This window comes from Plecotus auritus, assembly GCF_963455305.1.
Source record: "Plecotus auritus genome assembly, chromosome: 3".
In the NCBI taxonomy this organism is placed as follows: Eukaryota; Metazoa; Chordata; class Mammalia; order Chiroptera; family Vespertilionidae; genus Plecotus; species Plecotus auritus.
Genome location: NC_137772.1, coordinates 156,471,746 through 156,489,785, shown reverse-complemented (window position 1 = coordinate 156,489,785; position 18,040 = coordinate 156,471,746). Strand labels below are relative to the sequence as shown.

The 18,040-nt window shown below is 37.5% G+C and overlaps 1 protein-coding gene across 4 annotated transcripts in view; it reads right to left on the bottom strand.

The window, feature by feature from the left end:
- ZFC3H1 (zinc finger C3H1-type containing) overlaps nt 1–18,040 on the bottom strand; it is a 76,351-nt gene that overhangs the window by 43,757 nt on the left and 14,554 nt on the right. For 2 of the 4 annotated variants that reach the window (XM_080661714.1, XM_080661716.1), the window contains exons 3-7: nt 10,197–10,261; nt 6,557–6,755; nt 5,502–5,734; nt 2,992–3,115; nt 1,066–1,163 (exon numbers count right to left, since the gene is read on the bottom strand). In XM_080661714.1, coding sequence (XP_080517840.1) covers nt 1,066–1,163; nt 2,992–3,115; nt 5,502–5,734; nt 6,557–6,755; nt 10,197–10,261 — 719 coding nt within the window. The remainder of the gene's footprint in view (nt 1–1,065; nt 1,164–2,991; nt 3,116–5,501; nt 5,735–6,556; nt 6,756–10,196; nt 10,262–18,040) is intronic. The other 2 variants (XM_080661715.1, XM_080661717.1) reach the window with 1 other exon arrangement.

Genomic DNA, 18,040 nt, shown 5'->3' with positions numbered 1-18,040 from the left:
CTACCTGAAAGCAAGTAGAGATACTGAAAAACCATGATATTTAAATAAAAATAAAAAATTAGGAACCAGGAATTCTGGAAAATACATAGTACAGAGTATCTTAAGAAATAAGTGCCAGGCACTGGCCAGTGCTCAATAGTTAGAGCATATGCCTGCAGACCTAAGAGGGTCTCGGGTTCTATTCCTGGTCAAGGGCACAACCTGGGTTGCAGGTTCAATCCCCAGCCCCGGTCAGGGCTCGTACAGGAGGCAACCAACTGATGTGTCTCTCATCCCATCAATGTCTGTCTCTCTCTCTTTCTCTCCTCCCCGCTTCCTTTCCACTCTCTAAAAATCAGTAATATCAATGGGAAAAATATCCTTGGGTGAGGGTGAGGGTGAGGGAGAGAGGGAGAGAGGGAGAGAGGGAGAGAGGGAGAGAGGGAGAGAGGGAGAGAGAGAGAGAGAGAGAGAGAGGGGAGAGAGAGAGAGAGAGAGAGAGAGAGAGAAAAGAAGTGCCAGGAAGACTCTCCACTACCCTCTTAAATCCTTGTGAAATGGTCTATAAAAAAAAACTGATTTTTCCAAATTCCCGAGTTTAAATATATTTTTGCTTCAAATACCTTCCCGTATTACTCTTGGCATTTAAAACAGTTCAAGAAAAAAGAAAAATATTTTCTCTCACACTCTTTGCTCTGTATTTCCCTCACCTTATACTTCCTAGAAGGACACCAGATGTCTACCTAGGAACTGTGAAATGGCAAGATTCCCTCTAACATACTGACAAAGATTCAGTTTGGTCTCTAGGATCTCTCAGTCTAGAAATAACTTTGACTTTGTGATTTCTCCACATTCTTTTTGTTTTTTTCTTTTGAAAAAATCTACCAAATATATAACCTGCCAATGAATAATCAACTGCTCAGTCCATAGATTTCATAGCAATTAATTTTGGTAAAAAATTCTGATTTTTTTTTAAAGCTCTCTTCAAACCTAATCATTCATTAATTACATGCCAGTTTTTCAAACAAATTAGAAATTACACAAAACAACAAAATTTTTTTAGAACTAATATCAATTCTCACTTACAGTAACCTGAGGTGGCGGAGGCAAAGAAACAGATGGTGCTGAAGAAAAATAACCCAATGTACATTCAGCAAAGAATGGTTGTTGCACCGGTGAAGGAGCTGAAAAAAATTTTTTAAGAGTTTAATAAAAGAAATACCTCTACATGAATAAATTAAATTTATGTACATTTGGAGAAATTCAAATGCATCTAGGTAGAGTACAAATTAGACTTTCATAATCTCTAATAAAATCTTTAATCATCAAGAGACCACTTCCACCTATTTAAAATTGTCCTTACATCACCATAAAGTTAGCCTTTCACTTTGTTCTAATTTTCACCCAATGATGATAACAGGGAATAGAGCAGGAAGGGCTAAAAACATATATTTTTTAAAAAATATACTTTTTAAGGAATAAAACAAAAAATTCCCGAAATTGCCAAAGTGCCCGAACTAAAGTAAAACAGTGATGTGGTGACTCCATTCTTCCCTTCATGTTGATCAAAAAAAGTGAAGAAATTGACTAAGTTGTGTAGAAAAGCAAATGGGACTAGAAATGAATTGCCTACTGCATTTAATCAATAAAGTACACATTTTCCATATTTTAATAATTCTGAAATAGTTACTGATGCATCCCAGTTAAATTATTAGCATTTCTTCTTCCTTAGTAGCAGATAAAAATAAGGAAATTGTTTCTTAAGACTCAATAAAATATTTCAGATTCAAACTACTCTTGCTACCCAATAATTATACAACCTTAGAGAAAGTCTAATGTTTCTTTGTCCCAGTTGTCTCACAAGTCATTATAGACATTACCCACATGGTTTGTATGGGGTTGATTTGTGGCCCATTGGAATATACACTGGCCTTTAGAACATTTTACTTCTTAAAAATATCTATAATGAATTTGAAAAAGTTAAAATCTGACAGTAGAAAATACATCCTCTGTATAATAATTCTTTTTTATAAAATTCTTTTAAAAGTACAGATCATAATATTATTTTATAGGAATACAGAGTATTAACAATATTGTCAACACTTGGGAATTACTATGAATCATCTCTAAGAACCTAGAAATAAGAAAATGAAAGATTGACCAAAGAGAGTTAAATTATGAAATCAAAACATATCATGTAAGATTATCAAACATGAGCCTAAAAACAATAAACATTACCCAAATCAGACTTTGCCTTGTCTCTGGTCTAGACACACTAAAAGATGGATTCTAGTTTGATTTAGTCTCACAAACATAACCACAGGAAGAAATATACTGATCATATGGTCTTATTTAAATAAGTATTCCAGTTCTAAATGCCAAATGCATTCATTTTTCTGCTTCAGTTTCATGTGCTTTAATTAGTGAAAATAGCTACCTCACAGCCCATCACCCCTGAATATCAACTAAAGAAGTCTCTAGCCCTCCAGGTTAGAGTCACATCTTAGAATATGTAATCTAATTGAGGTACAGCCTGACCAGTTCTAACTAGTCTTTCCTGAGATGCCACTAGTATCACGTCCATCTCCTAATTCCTACAAAGTATCATCACTGGAAGGAGGAAGAAGGAAGCCTAAAAGCAAGTAAGATCCTTTTGGCTAAAATTCAAAATATCTTGGACATAAAGATACTTAAGATCAAAGGTTTGTTCACGTTTCTTTTCATAAAGCAGTATTCTCATCTGTTTTTAAAATCTTCACTTTTTAGACCAAATAGCTAAGAGTTTAAACACTGTCTATTTAAATGCTAGCCAGAAGAAACGATGGGAAATAAAGGTTAATATTACACATTTGAAATTTGCTCTCAAAGTATTTACAATAACGCCTATGGTTGAACAATCCACTAACAAATCTCACGTTCATTACATTTCTTTCAAGGTTTTGGGCAGTTTCAGGACCATTTTCTATTTAATAATTATGAATATGCAAATGTATTAAGAGTTTTAGCTCATACCTGGAGAACTGGTTTCACTATCTGTATCCATGGCAACTTCTTCATAGTTATCATACTGATAAATGCCTCCTCCACTATCAGTTGGTTGCTTATCTAAAGATCGTCTCAGGTCGGGATCTGAAGACTAATTACACAAGATATTTAATTTCACAACATTTTCTTAAGTCTATTCTTAGAATAGAAATTATAAAACAATAGTTATTTTCTAGGAAACAGTATCAAAACTCATGATGCTCCAGTTAGAGCTTCCTATCACATCTGATTTGGGAAATTCATTGTACATAACAGGTAGTTGATAACCGTCAGATAAAAAATGAAAGCTATCAGGGACTATCTATACATTTTAATAAAATGAAATCCTCCATAGTTAGCTGAGCTACTAATTACCTATCCCAGTGGTCGGCAAACTGCGGCTCTGTTGATTAATGAGTTTGCCGACCACTGGGATAGGGGCTTAATCACAAGGAACAAGAGCCGGTAATTATTGGAATCGAGAGTCTAGGTCAGTGGTCGGCAAACTCATTAGTCAACAGAGCGGCAAACCGCGGCTCGCAAGCCGCATGTGGCTCGCGAGCCTCAGTTTGCCGACCACTGACCTATCTATATAATAAAAGGCTAATATGCAGATCAACCGAACAGTGACAACCAGTCGCTATGACATGCACTGACCACCAGGGGGCAGACACTCAACGCAGGAGGTCAGTGTGCTCCCACAGGGGGGGTGCCTTTCAGCCAGAAGCTGGGCTCACAGTTGGGAGTGCAGCAGCGGTGGCAGGAGGCTCTCCCACCTCTGCGGCAGCACTAAGGATGTTCAACTGACGGCTTAGGCCCGTAAGTCAGACATCCCCCGAGGGCTCCCAGACTACAAGAGGGCGCAGACCAGGCTAAGGAACCGCCCCCCGCCCCCCTGCCGAGTGCCCAAATTTCGTGCACCGGCCTCTAGTTCCTCTATAAAATAAGATGACTCCAAAATCTTTAATACTTATGGCCTCTCCCAGTATAAAAAAAACTAGACTAGAAAAGCCCTGACTGGTGTGGCTCAGTTGGTTAGAGTATCATCTAATGCACCAAAGGGTCACAGGTTCAATTCCCAGTCAGGGCACATACCTTAGTTGGCGATTCAATCCCCAGTTGGGGCGAGGACGGGAGACAACCAATTGATGTTTCTCTTTTTCTTTCTTTCTCTCTCTCTCTCCCTCCCTCCCTCCCTCTCCTTTTCTCTCTCTCTAGAATCAAAGAAAAACATGTCCTCTGGTGAGAATTAAAGAAGAAAAAAAAAAACTAAATAAATTCAAGTGTAATATCATGAAAACTGTATTTAGATTATTTCCAAAAAAGTTACATTTTAGCTATAAATTAATTGCTGAAAACTAGAAACTCTTGGTCGATGTATTTGCATATTTTCTTTTTTACTTCTTACAATGTCACTCACAGAGATGGTTTATAACAAACTAAAAACTAGCAAAACCTATACAGATGGATATAGGAATAATGTGCAAATACAATAGTTTTCTCTAAATTAAGATTCTATCAAAGTGTTTTTTAAAAGTTCAAATTTACAAATTCCTTGCTTAAGAAAATGAAACGCCTGACTCCCTAGAATTAAAGAGCTCTTACTCTTAATAGCACCTCTATTCTTCTTAGTACATTCACAAGTGTAGTCTCAAAGCTCAGAGTTCCAAAAATTATCACTGATAGTAGCACTAGATCAATATCAAATTTCCAATATACTTCCTGACACCATCCATAAAAGAGAATTAGTCATTCAGTCATTATCAATGATTCATATATACTAAAGGCTCACAAATGCTTGATAACTAAACAGCCACTAAGGTGCCCGGATGGCGTGGCTCAGTGGTTGAGCATTAACCTGTGGACCAGGAGATCACAGGGTTCAATTCTCAGTCAGGGCACATGCCTAGGTTTCGGCTCAATCCCCAATAGGGGGCATGCAGAAGGCAGCCAATTAATGATTCTCTCTCATCATTGATGTTTCTCCCTCTCACTTTTTCTCCCTCTCCCTTCCTCTCTGAAATCAATAAAAATATATATAAAAATAAATAAATAGCCACTAAGGCCATTATTATATGATGATTTAACTTTCTTTAAAATAGTCTACCAATAAAGCATGACACACTTCTAACTCTACATTACTAAATAATGAAAAATGAATGAAATTCTGCCCTGTACTTAGGTAGCAGCCATTTTAGAATAAGTCCTCACTACAATTTAGTAATCCTACTTTCATTTAATTAAAAAATGATAAAAAAGCTAAATGTAGGATTTGCTAACCATGATTTTAGTCTTTCTTTTATTTCTTCTATTTTCAACATTTATAACTATCAAAGACTCATTTTCAATTACAACCTACCTTTCCTTCTCACCAAAAAAGGCATTTATATAACAAGCTGTACCAAACACAAGAACTTTGTTTCTCAGTTGATTGAATATATGCAATAAAATGGTAAGGACACTTAAACTTGAATAGTGCTCTGATTTCATATTCTTACACTCCTTACTTTACTTCTTGACCGCCTCTTTCCACCAACCAATTTCATGAATCGATTGTACTGCTCTTCCTGATTTGAGAGATCTCGAATTTTTCTGATTTCTTCCTCTCTTTTCCTTCTCTCTTCTTCTTCAGCTTGTTTCCGCAGTTCCTCTTCTTTCAGTCTTTCCTGTTCTTTCTGTTGTTGTAGTTTCTTCCATGCCTTCGTTTGTTGCTTCCTCAATGCTTGTTTAGCTTTAAATAAAAATGTAGAAACATCAGTCTCTATCAGAGTTAGCATTTTCTAAAGGATAAAAGAAAACAAGAGCTTTAAAAATAATTTTCATTGTCATTAAGTCATATATACACTGAGTGGCCATATTATTATGATCTCTGAACGCATAATAATCTGGCCACTCAGTATATATACGTGTGTGTGTGTGTGTGTGTGTGTGTGTGTGTGTGTGTGTGTATTTATTTATTTTAGAGGCCCGATGCATGAATTCGTGCATGGGTAGGGTCTGGCCAGCCTGGCCAGGGGGAGGGGACATGGGCGGTTGGCTGGCCTGCCTGCTGGTCGAACTCCTGGTTGAGGGGACAATTTGCGTATTAGCCTTTTATTATATAGAAGGATATACACTGAGTGGCCAGATTACTATGCGTTCAGAGATCGTAACAGATTATTATGATCTCTGAACGCATAATAATCTGGCCACTCAGTGTACTTCTCTTGAGTACCTCATTTATTTGATATCAAAGATACTGTAAATCATGCACCTGATCAGTTTTTCCCTTTGCACTGGCTGATAGAAAGCTCAGGGCAAATAGGTGGTTGATCTCCAGCAAAAGTCTAGAATACTTTTGGTACCCATTTGAGATACAAATACACTGCATTCAGAGATCATAATAATCTGGCCACTCAGTGTATATAGGTAGCTACTCCTCAATTCTGTTTACATAGGATTGTCCTCCATTCAAGGCCATATAATTCTCCACACTCAAAACTTTCTGACTTAAAATCTAGACAGTATACTGATATACAAAAATCATTGAAAAGAATTTAACAAAAATGATCACCTGTAGTGCTAACTTTTTTGGCCGAATGTGTTTTTGTACTGGTTTTAACTTTTTGCTGTACCGTTTTCATCTTAGTCAATTTTTCTTTGCTTTCTTTCATCACCTGCTGTTCTTTTTGTTGCCATTTTTTACTGGCTGACTGAAGAGCCAAAAGACGAAGTTGTAGTTCAGATAGTTCCTCTTCATCTTCACCAAGTTTCTTTAAAAAAAAAGTTGCAATTTTTAAATTTAAACATTTCACCAAGTCAAATCTTTTATATGATCAAAATTTAATGTTGGTTCTAAGGCAAATATTTAAATGGCAAATATAAATAAAGGAAACAAGATTACTTACCATAGCCCTAGACCCTAATTTAGTCCCTATAATACAAACAGAAGATCAATTTGTACGTATGTTCATGTGTAGGGTTGGAGGGAAAGGATACAACTGATGAAACAGGATAATACAAAAACAAAGAAGGACTGGCCCGTGTAGCTCAGTAGGTTGGGTATTGTCATATGCATCAGGAGGAAGCCAGTTCAATTCCCGGTCAAGGGCACATGCCCGGGTTGCAGGCTCGATCCCCAGTAGGGGGCATGCAGGAGGCAGTGGATCAATGTTGCACTCTTTAATCGATGTTTCTCTCTCTCTCTCCCTCCCCTTCTAATAATCAATAAACTATTCTTAAAATATAAAAGGAAAGTTAAGGGTTAGAGATTAGCATTTAACTAGGCTTTCCAAACAAAAAGAATAAAAATCTAGAAGCCAGTGAACTAAAAAAAAATTCAATCCAGGATCCAGGAGAGATAAGGAATGAAGAATAAAGTGATCATCATGTGAGTAATACAGAGAACTGGTACACTGAAAGTCAAGATTCAAAGTTGCAAACTTTAAAAATATATGTATTTCTTAATTGCATAGTGTTGAAAAAATATGTCAAGACTTGCTTATATTTAAACATTACATGTTCTAAACCTATAAATATTTATCTGAATATTTAAAACTAGAGGCCTGGTGCACAAAAAGTCGTGCACTCAGGGGCGGGGGGGGGTCCCTCAGCCCGGCCTGCGGCTTCTCGTAGTCTGGGACTCCTCAGGGGATGGCCCGCTCCCTGAGGGACTGGGTCTAAGCTGGCAGGTGGACATCCCTCTGGCAGCCCAGGAGCCTTTGGGGAACGTCCAACTAACAGCTTAGGCCCGCTCCCCATGGGGAGCGGGCCTAAGCCGTTAGATATCCTTACTGCTGCCACAGAGGCGGGAGAGGCTCCCGCCACTGCCACTGCACTGGCCAGCCATGAGCCAGCTTCTGGCTGAGCAGCACTCCCCCTATGGAAGCACACTGACCACCAGGGGCAGCTCCTGCGTTGAGCATCTGCCCCCTGGTGGTCATTGCGCATCATAGCGACTGGTAGTTCCCAGTCGTTCCGCAGTTAGGGTCAATTTGCATATTACCCTTTAATTATATAGGATATTTTAAATACCCAAGACTTTTCTTCAGAAAAGCTAAAACAGAAAGATAGGTTCAGAGCAAATGTCTGAGAACTTTTTTCCTATTGAAAATACCTATTTTGAGAGAATTTTATAAATTAAATTCTATACATTTTAGCTAAAATATAACTGAAAATGTCAGGCAATCTAAGCAGAGGTTCTTAATTGGAGTGCATGAATTTGCATGGGAATAAGGTAAGAGGTTTGGTTCTTTGGCCCCCCGCCCCTTAAAAGTAAATGCAAAATTGTATATGTTTTTTCTTTATGTGTTTGTATGGAGGAAGAGGCAAAGAAATCAGAAGTCTAAGACTTAAAGGGTCAAAGATCACTTATCTAATAACTTTTTTAAAAAATACTAGTATGTTCTTATTGATTTTTAGATAGAGAAAAAGGGAGACGGAGAGAGGAAGAGAAAGATCTATGAGAGAGACACATTGATCTGCTGCCTCCTGCATGCCCCCTACTGGGGATCAAGCCCACAACCTGGGTATGTGCCCTGACCAGGAATCAAACCAGGGACCTCCTGGTCTCTGACATGACACTCAATCCACTGAGCCACACCACCCAGGCTCTAATAACTTTTTCTTATACGTGAATTATAATTACATTTTTCCTAAAACCCAATTAAATTATTTAATTCTTAAGCATAAAGAAACAGTAGTTCCTATATCAACAGGTTTCACCCTTACATGAACTATTATAAATCCCTAACTGAACTACCATTACTTCAGTTTATACAAACCAGGATATAGTTACTTTTCCCACTATTGGGAAATACATGTAAAAAAATGAGTTTTAAAATTATTGTGATTCTTTTTTACTCTATAGTCACTTAAACATACCAAATTCTACTGCTTAGTACTAAAGTTCTAGAGTCATGCTGTCCAATATAGTAGCAATGAGTCACATCTGGCTGCTTAAATTTAAATAACCAAAACTGAATACAAAATTAAGTTCCTCAGCCACAATAATCATTTCAAGTGTTTAACAGCCACATGTGGTTAATACCTACTATATTAAAGAGTACAGATATAGAACATTTCCATTATTATAGAAAATTCTATTAGATTATGGACAGTGCTGATCTAGAGAGTTTAAAATAAAGCTATTATCACTGTTCCACTGAGACTTAAAAGTCTTTAATTACTTTTTGCAACTACTCCTTTTAGAATAAAAGAAAGAAACCACTGATTCTACCATGCAACTATATGCTATTTAAAGCAGCTATCTGATAGGCAAGAAGGGCACTGAACTTCATTCAACTCTTTGCTCTGACATTTAAGTCCTATGTAACTATAGGCAAGTCACTTAACCTGTATAATGTCAACTTACTTTACAAAATTGCTGGGAAGATATTCAAAAACATATACACATATATGTGCATGGAATGTGCATGTGTGTGTATCTGTTATAGTATCACCCTTAAATTCAGGACCACCTCTTTCCTAAAGCTCCTAGGCTCTTTGCATAATTACCATTTACTCATAAAAACTAGCTGAAATCTTAAATGCAGCTATTTCCAGATCTCTAATTCAACAACAACAACAACAAAAGGCTTATTAACTGCCTATTGAATGTTAAACACAGTGTTTGATGCCTCTGTATTTTACCCTGTGGAACCTCACAACAAACCCAGAGAACAGATGACATTAAACTCATTTTGTAAAGAAGAAAACCAGAGGCAAGCAAAGGCTTACACAAGATCAGTCAGCTGCATAGCCAGCGTGCCTCAGTGGTTGAACGTTGACCAATGAACCAGAAGGTCCCAGTTTGATTACCAGTCAGGGCGCATGCCCAAGTTAAGTGTGGGGCATTGCATTGCAGGAGGCAGCCGAATGGTTTGTCTAACTCTGAAGCTTTCCCACACAGGGTAATGCCTCCCATAATTAAAAAAGAAAATTATCTGGATGAAAATTACGTTTCAACAAACAAACAAAGAGAGCATCTAAGGAAATAAATAACACTTCAATTAAACACAATTTAATTGAACCTATTGGAAAAATACTCCAAGATGTCTATCCAGATTTTCTTAAGCTTATGTCCAAATAAAGATACCACAATGATGAAAGTATATTAGTGGAAAGCAAGACAATTTCCCTTTTGAAAGAACAGAGTAAAGCAGTACAACAGTCAGTCTTACAGAGCTAACCAATCCCACAAAGTCGTATCTTACCTTTTCAGATAGGATATCTGAGGCACTAAGTCGTCTTGCTAAATTTTGTTCCTTATCTTCTAATCCTTTAAAACAAAACAGCATACTTTGAGGGAGCTATAATCAATTTAAAATAAATGCTATATAATGTTTGATATTAATTTTAAAGGGTCTCATTTTCTCAATCTCTCAAGCTAAAAAATATTGTTAGAGAAAATTAAAATCTGACAAAACTTCTCATATTGGTCTCATTTCTAAAAGTTAGAAAGCTAGTGGTTCAAAATATTAAATTATAAACTAAAAGCCCATTTTGATAAAAAGATTTTTAAACGAAAAATAATTATTATGAGAACTATAGAAGTAGACAGCAAGCAAAGCTTCATTATAAAATATATAATACACATTGATAAAATATAATTAATTCAGACCTCTAAATGAAATGAACTCAACATTTAGAGATTGTATTGGATTTATACACCACAGAAATGGTTCTCTATCTAGAAAAGCATCAGCACAAGTAGGTTAAGTACCGATAAAATTAAATCCAACCAACATTTTCCCAGAATTCTAGCCTTGGGCCCAGATTTCTGAAAAAGTTATTTACAAAATCTTATTTATGCATTATCTAACCTGTAACTGCTCAACAATAAAGTTACACAAATAAAGTTATAGTATATTTACAATAGCATTGAGATACACTTCAGAAGCTAAAAGAGAGTCTTTCCTCAAGATGACACAAATGAAGTCTAAAGTCCAAGTTTAGTTTTTCCCCCTCATCTGTCAGTGTTCCAAACATCCTAACTTGATTGCCTAAGACCTACTGGTAAAAGAACAGGTAATTTATTCAACAAATGGAGAAATTACTGAACAAGTATCCTAGACAAAGTAAGTAGAAGGAAAACCACCAAATAAGCTAAATTTAAGGCTTATTTTGAAAATCTGAGCCGAAACCGGTTTGGCTCAATGGATAGAGCATCGGCCTGCGGACTGAAGGGTCCCGGGTTCGATTCCGGTCAAGGGCATGTACCTTGGTTGCGGGCACATCCCCAGTGGGAGGTGTGCAGGAGGCAGCTGATCCATGTTTCTCTCTCATCGATGTTTCTAGCTCTCTATCCCTCTCCCTTCCTCTCTGTAAAAAATCAATAAAATATATTTTTAAAAAAAAATTAAAAAAAAAAAAAAGAAAATCTGAATTTGTTGCAACATGACTGATACATTAGAAAATAATTTGAGCATAACACAAATTTCATGTTTGCTTAAGTGTGATTTGTCTCCAAGAAACACTGAGAATGCAGAAAACTAACCCCCCGGTGATCCAAGCCACGTAGGAATACATAAACCCCACAAACTTTGAGCATCTACCAACTACTTCAGTTCATGTGTATGTTATCAGCCACACTCATCCATATCTGGTGTAACAGCTCACTATCCAAATTCAGATAACCTTCCTTGCTCCACTTTATAATAATTCATAAGCTGAAAATCTTCCACTGCCACACACACATTTTAGGTCTTTTTCAAAGTAAAATGACATTTATTGTATTATTTGAAGCATTTTTTTACCCCTTTTAACATGTACAGCTAGCTGCACTACAATTTTTATCTTTTTTCATGTGTCACTGACACAGTTTTTAAATTTTTCTCTAATTCCATTTTGTTCATAAACCCTGTGGTTTTTATTGTGCAAATTATGCAGTGTAGTGATTTATAGGAATGCATGTCACATTACAGCAAAATTTATCATACTTCAAAGAATACTAAAATTAAAAAAAATAAAAACATAAACAGACTTTCAGTAATAAGTGTAGAAAGCACTAAACTTTGCTCCTACATGAGAAGCCTATTAATTGATGAGGATCTATCTTATCTATAACTGGTGGCAGCATCCTCCTTTAAAGTAGCATAGAGGCAAGTATACAAACCATAAATTTCACACTATAAATTTAACTTTACACAAAGAATATAAAAGCAGGTTATTGTTTAAAACCAAGCATATAGTTAATCACCAATGTCATGTGTCTACCAATAAAATGTGTCTCTACAATAAAATTATTTCAATTCTCAATACTTCCAAAATGAATGCAGTATTTTAAAAATTATTACATGGTATCCTAAACTGAGCTAGAGACAGTCATCATGATACAGGTGGTAGTTAAAACCATAATTGAAAACACCCCAGAAAAATAGAACACGGAGGACATCAACAGTTAAGTTACCAAGAAAATTTTTAAAGAAATTCCAAATGTGTATGGTATCACAGAAACCCCAAAATATCAAGATTAGTGAGAAAAACATCACTGAATATAGATCTCAAAGGTCATAATGATCCTTTGAGTATATGTATAAAATAAATTATGCCAAGAATTTGCTCAAGAATCATTCAAAATAAAAACCAAAGTTCTTACAAGGCTCTGCATGATCTATCCCGATGATCTTTGACCTCTTCTCTCCCACTATTCATCCCTCTTACTCTTTTTTTTTTTTTAAATATGTTACTAATTTTTAGAGAGGGGAAGGGAGGGGGATAGAGAGATAGAAACATCAATGAGCAAAAAGCATTGATTGGCTGTCTCCTGCACGCCCCCTATTGGTGATCAAGCCTGTAACCCAGGCACGTGCCCTGACTGGAAATCAAACTACTGACCTCTTGGTTCATGGTTAGACGCTCAACACTAAGCCACACAAGCCGGCACTCTCTCTTCTTTAGTGGCACAGGCCTCCCTGTTATTCCCCAAATAATCCAGGTAACCCTCTGCCTTAGGGTCATTATTCTAGTTCAGCGATTTTCAGCTGGGGTGCCACAAGAATTCTTAAAGCATGTGATACTTGATTGCTTAGTCAGGGGCACCGACCTCTTTTCCTTTAGATTGTCAAATAAAAAATAATAAAGCCGACTCAACAAAAGCCATTTTGTATGAATTAATCAAACTTATACCTATTTTTTGGTCAGATCAGCAAAAAATATATTTTCTGATGTGCTGCAGAATTTTAGTAATTAGTTTATGTGTGTCATGTGATGAAAAAGATTGAAATTCACTGTCCTAGTTCAGTGATTCTCAAACTTTAGGAGGTATTAGAATAAACAGGAAGGCTTGTTAAATATAGATTGCTGGGCCCCAACTCCAGAGTTTCCAATTCAGTATCTGGAGTAGGATCTGAGAGTCTGCATTTCTACAAAGTTCCCAGTTAATGCTGGTACAAGGACCACAATAAAAGAAAAAAAAAAAAATCACTGCTCTAGCTATTCATTCTATTTGCCTAGAAACCTCTTCCCCCTGATATCCATTTGGCTATTTCCTCAGCATCTTCAAAATTTCTGTGTTTAAATCTCACCTTCAAATTCAGGCCTCCTAATCACTCATTAATACCGCAAACTGGCCCTAGCTGATTTGGCTAAGTGAACATATCATCGGCCTATGGACCACAGAGTCCCGGATTTGATTCCGGTCAAGGGCACGTACCTCAGTTGCAGGCTCCTCCCTGGGTCCATGCGGGAGGCAACAAATCGGTGTGTTTCTCTCACACTGATATTTCTCTCTGTCTTTCCCTCTCTCTTCCACTGTCTCTAAAACTCAATGGAAAAATATCATTGGGTGAGGATTAAAAAATAAAAAAATACTGCAACCTGAGAAACCAAGATGGCAGCATAGGTAAACACCTAAACTGCTGCCTCGCACAACAATTTCAAAACTACAACTAAAAGACAAAACGGATATCATCCAGAACCACAGGAAGGCAGGCTGAGTGGAAATTCTACAACTAGAAGGAAAGAGAAAAGCACACTAGACTCAGAGGAACTGCAGAAGGCTGAGGTACCGAGGCGCGCACGCACAGAAAGGGCTGGCAACTGAGTACGCGGCTGGCTTTCTCAATGGAAGGAGACTAAAGCTCCCTATGGCTCTGAACTCCAGTTCCAGGCGAGACTCTGGGGACCCAGACTCATTCGGGGAGAAACTGGACTGTCTGGCAGCGGGCGAAACTCGAGGGCAGCTTTCTCTCAGAGGTGCTTGCAGTGATTACCGCGGGACACTGAGACCCAGAGGTCTCTTAGGGAAGGGCTGACGGGAAGCCATTGCTGTCTGCTCCGCCCTGAGACTCCGCCCCATCCAAGCTGTGCACAGAGGCTTTTTCAAGTCTTGTCTCATAAGGGTGTCTCCAGCACAGAAGTTCTCCCAGCGTAGACACAGCTGAGCCTCACAGCCAGTTGGCCTGGAGGTCAATTCCTCCCAGTGATACCAACAATAATCAAGGCTTAACTACAACAAGACTGTGCACACAGCCCACAACGGGGTGCACCAAGAGTGTCCAACTCAGGTAACTGGGGAGGCTGAGCCACTGGGCCCTACAGAACACCTAGCACACAAAGCCACTCTATCAACACAGGGAAGCAGCCAAAATGCGGAGACAAAGAAACAGGTCACAAGTGAAAGAAATGGAGGAAAGCAAATGACTGGATAGAGTTCAAAACCAGTTATAAGGTTTTTCAAGAATTTTCTAGAAAAGGCCAATAAATTTAGCGAGACCCTCGAGGATATGAAAAAGGACCAACTAGAAATTAAGCATACACTGACTGAAATAAAAAATAATATACCGAGATCCAACAGCAGACTAGAGGATCGCAAGAATCAAGTCAAAGATTTGAAATACAAAGAAGCAAAAAACAACCAACTGGAAAAGCAAAAAGAAAAAAGAATCCAAAAATATGAAGATAGTGTAAGGAGCCTCTGGGACAACTTCAAGCGTACCAACATCCGAATTATGGCGGTGCCAGAAGAAGAGAGAGAGCAAGATACTGAAAACCTATTTGAAGAAATAATGACAGAAAACTTCCCCCACCTGGTGAAAGAAATAGACTTACAAGCCAGGAAGCGCAGAGAACTCCAAACAAAAGGAATCCAAAGAGGACCACACCAAGACACATCATAATTAAAATGCCAAGAGCAAAAGACAAAGAGAGAATATTAAAAGCAGCAAGAGAAAATCAGTTAGTTACCTACAAGGGAGCACCCATACGACTGTCAGCTGATTTCTCAACAGAAACTATGTAGGCCAGATGGGAGTGGCAAGAAATATTCAAAGTGATGAATAGCAAGAACCTACAACCAAGATTACTCTTCCCAGCAAAGCTATCATTTAGAATTGAAGGGCAGATAAAGAGCTTCACGGATAAGAAAAAGTTAAAGGAGTTCATCACCACCAAACCAGTATTATATGAAATGCTGAAAGATGTTCTTTAAGAAGAGGAATTAGAAAAAGGTAAAGATAAAAATTATGAACAATAAATACGTATCTATCAACAAGTGAATCTAAAAATCAAGTGAAAAATCTGATGAACAGAATAAACTGGTGAATATAATAGAATCAGGGGCATAAAAAGGGAGTAGACTGACAATTCTCAGGGGGAAAGGGGTGTGGGGGTTGCAGGAAGAGACTGGACAAAAATGTACACCTATGGATGAGGACAGTGGTGGGGGTAAAGGCAGAGGGTGGGGTGGGAACTGGGTGGAGGGGAGCTATGGGGGGAAAAAAGAGGAACAATTGTAATAATCCAAACAATAAAGATTTTAAAAAAAATTTAAAAAATTAAAAATAAAATAAAATGAGAAAAAAGGTACATCTCAGACTATGAAATACAGTAAAAGGGAAAAATTGAAAACAACCTAAATGTTTATTCATCACAAAAATGGCTCCATAAAATGCGCTATATATTCATAACCTGAAACTCTTATAGCAGTTAAAGGGAATAGATCGCCAAAAAAAGATATTACTGGGTGGAAATAGCAAGATGCAGAATCATATCCAACAGTATAACATTTATGTTCACACACACACACACACACACAAACACACACACACACACAGTCACATCAAACTTGTAAAAATTTCCTTTTGTGGTGGATAGATTGCATCAATGCCCCCATTTTGCACACTTTTCTGAATTTATGCCCTTTCGTGATGCCTGCCTATACTGCTCCAGGCTGAGGTGTGTATCTTGCTTTGGCCAACAGGGCAGTAGAAAACTTGACACAAGCGAAAGCTTGAATAAACATTTAAGATGTTGTCTTTCAGACCCTCTCAACTAAACAACAGGGAAAAAAAAAAAAAATACTGCAACCTGTACCCGCTACCCCATCCTACTTACCCTCTATAGTTTCTCTCTTTCTAAAACTGTTATTTACTGTATCCCTTTCTAAAATGCAAGACCATGAAGGCATAAATTATTGACTATTTTGTTCAGTGATGTAGTTCCAAGAGCCTGGAATAAAGTGCTCCATTAATTTTTGAATGAATAAAATGAAAAAAAAAAAAAGAATAAAAATGAAAAATGAATTCCGCAATTAGCTCAACGTAAACTTGCCATGAGTAGTTTCAGTATTCTAGTAAGGATGGAAAAGCAGACTGCACTGGGTTAAGAAAGCATAAGCAGTAAAATGAAAAGAGTCAGCAAACACTCGCTCTTTCCAGAAGTCTGGTTAAAAAGACAAGTTAAAGGAGAATGCATGATAGGGAAGAGGGAATGTTTAAATTTTGGGATGGAACTCTAAAATATGATTATAATAAAAACCCATTAAGAGAAAGTGGTTAAAGATTAATCAAAATACACAGATAGAGCAAGGTCCAGAGAAGGAGGGAGAAGTTAGAGCCAGGAATACAGATTAAAACCAAGTGGCCATAAATGAGAAGTACCACTTTTTCAGAGTGGGGGAACAGTCAGGAAGTTAGAAGCTGGAAGTTGAATGAGATCACTTGAAGTAGAGGTAAGCTCATAGGCTGACAATAGAGATAAAGGCTGAGTAAAAGCCTAAAAAATGATGATGGTTTAGAAGAGTTGAGAGAAATGAAAAAAAGAAGAAGAAAAGATGACCAATAATTTTGAAGGTTTGATTGCAGAGCTGAGTCTTGCTGAAGATTGGAAGAGAAAATGCATAAGTAGAAATACTGTAACTTATTGATTCAGATAAGTTTTATTCTTTTTGATTTTCATCCAATAACTCATTTATACTGCTGCCAGTTATTTTCCTAAAACAGATACCTGATCTCATCATTTTCCTATTTAAAAATATCTGACTGCCCACTTGATACTTAAAGAAACTCTAAATTCTTTAGCAAGCCCTGGCCGGGTAGCTCATTGGTCCTCATTCCCAATCAGGGCACATATGAGAATCAGCCAATGAATGCACACATAAGTGGAACAACAAATTGATGTTGTTTTATTTTTTTTTAATATATTTTATTGATATTTTACAGAGAGGAAGGGAGAGGGATAGAGAGCTAGAAACATCGATGAGAGAGAACATCGATCAGCTGCCCCCTGCACACCCCCCACTGGGGATGCGCCCGCAACCAAGGTACACGCCCTTGACCGGAATCGAACCCGGGACCCCCCAGTCCGCAGGCCGACACTCTATCCACTGAGCCAAACCGGCCTTGGCTTGATGTTGTTTTATTCTCTCTCTCCCTTCTTCTCTAAAAATCAATACATCAGAAAAATAAATAATACTTTCACAAGATATTCAAGGCCCTTCATTATCCAATCTCACTTATCCTTTTGTAAGTTCATATATAACCACTCTTAGAAATATACCATGCTGCCCACATTGCACCCATAATCCAATATCTTTTAAAAGATCTGTAACTTCATCTGCTTATTCAGTTCATCTGACTTCCCAAGTGGAAAAATTTCGACTCATTTTTCAAGACATTCCATAACTATGAAAACTTCCTAAACCCAAGTGGGATTTTTTTGATCCTTCCTCTGTGTTACTGCAGGCTTCCATACATAAATTTTTATTATACTCTATGGTACTTAAGTGTGCCTTTTCTATCCCACTGGATTATACTTTTCAAAACTGTCTTCTGGAATC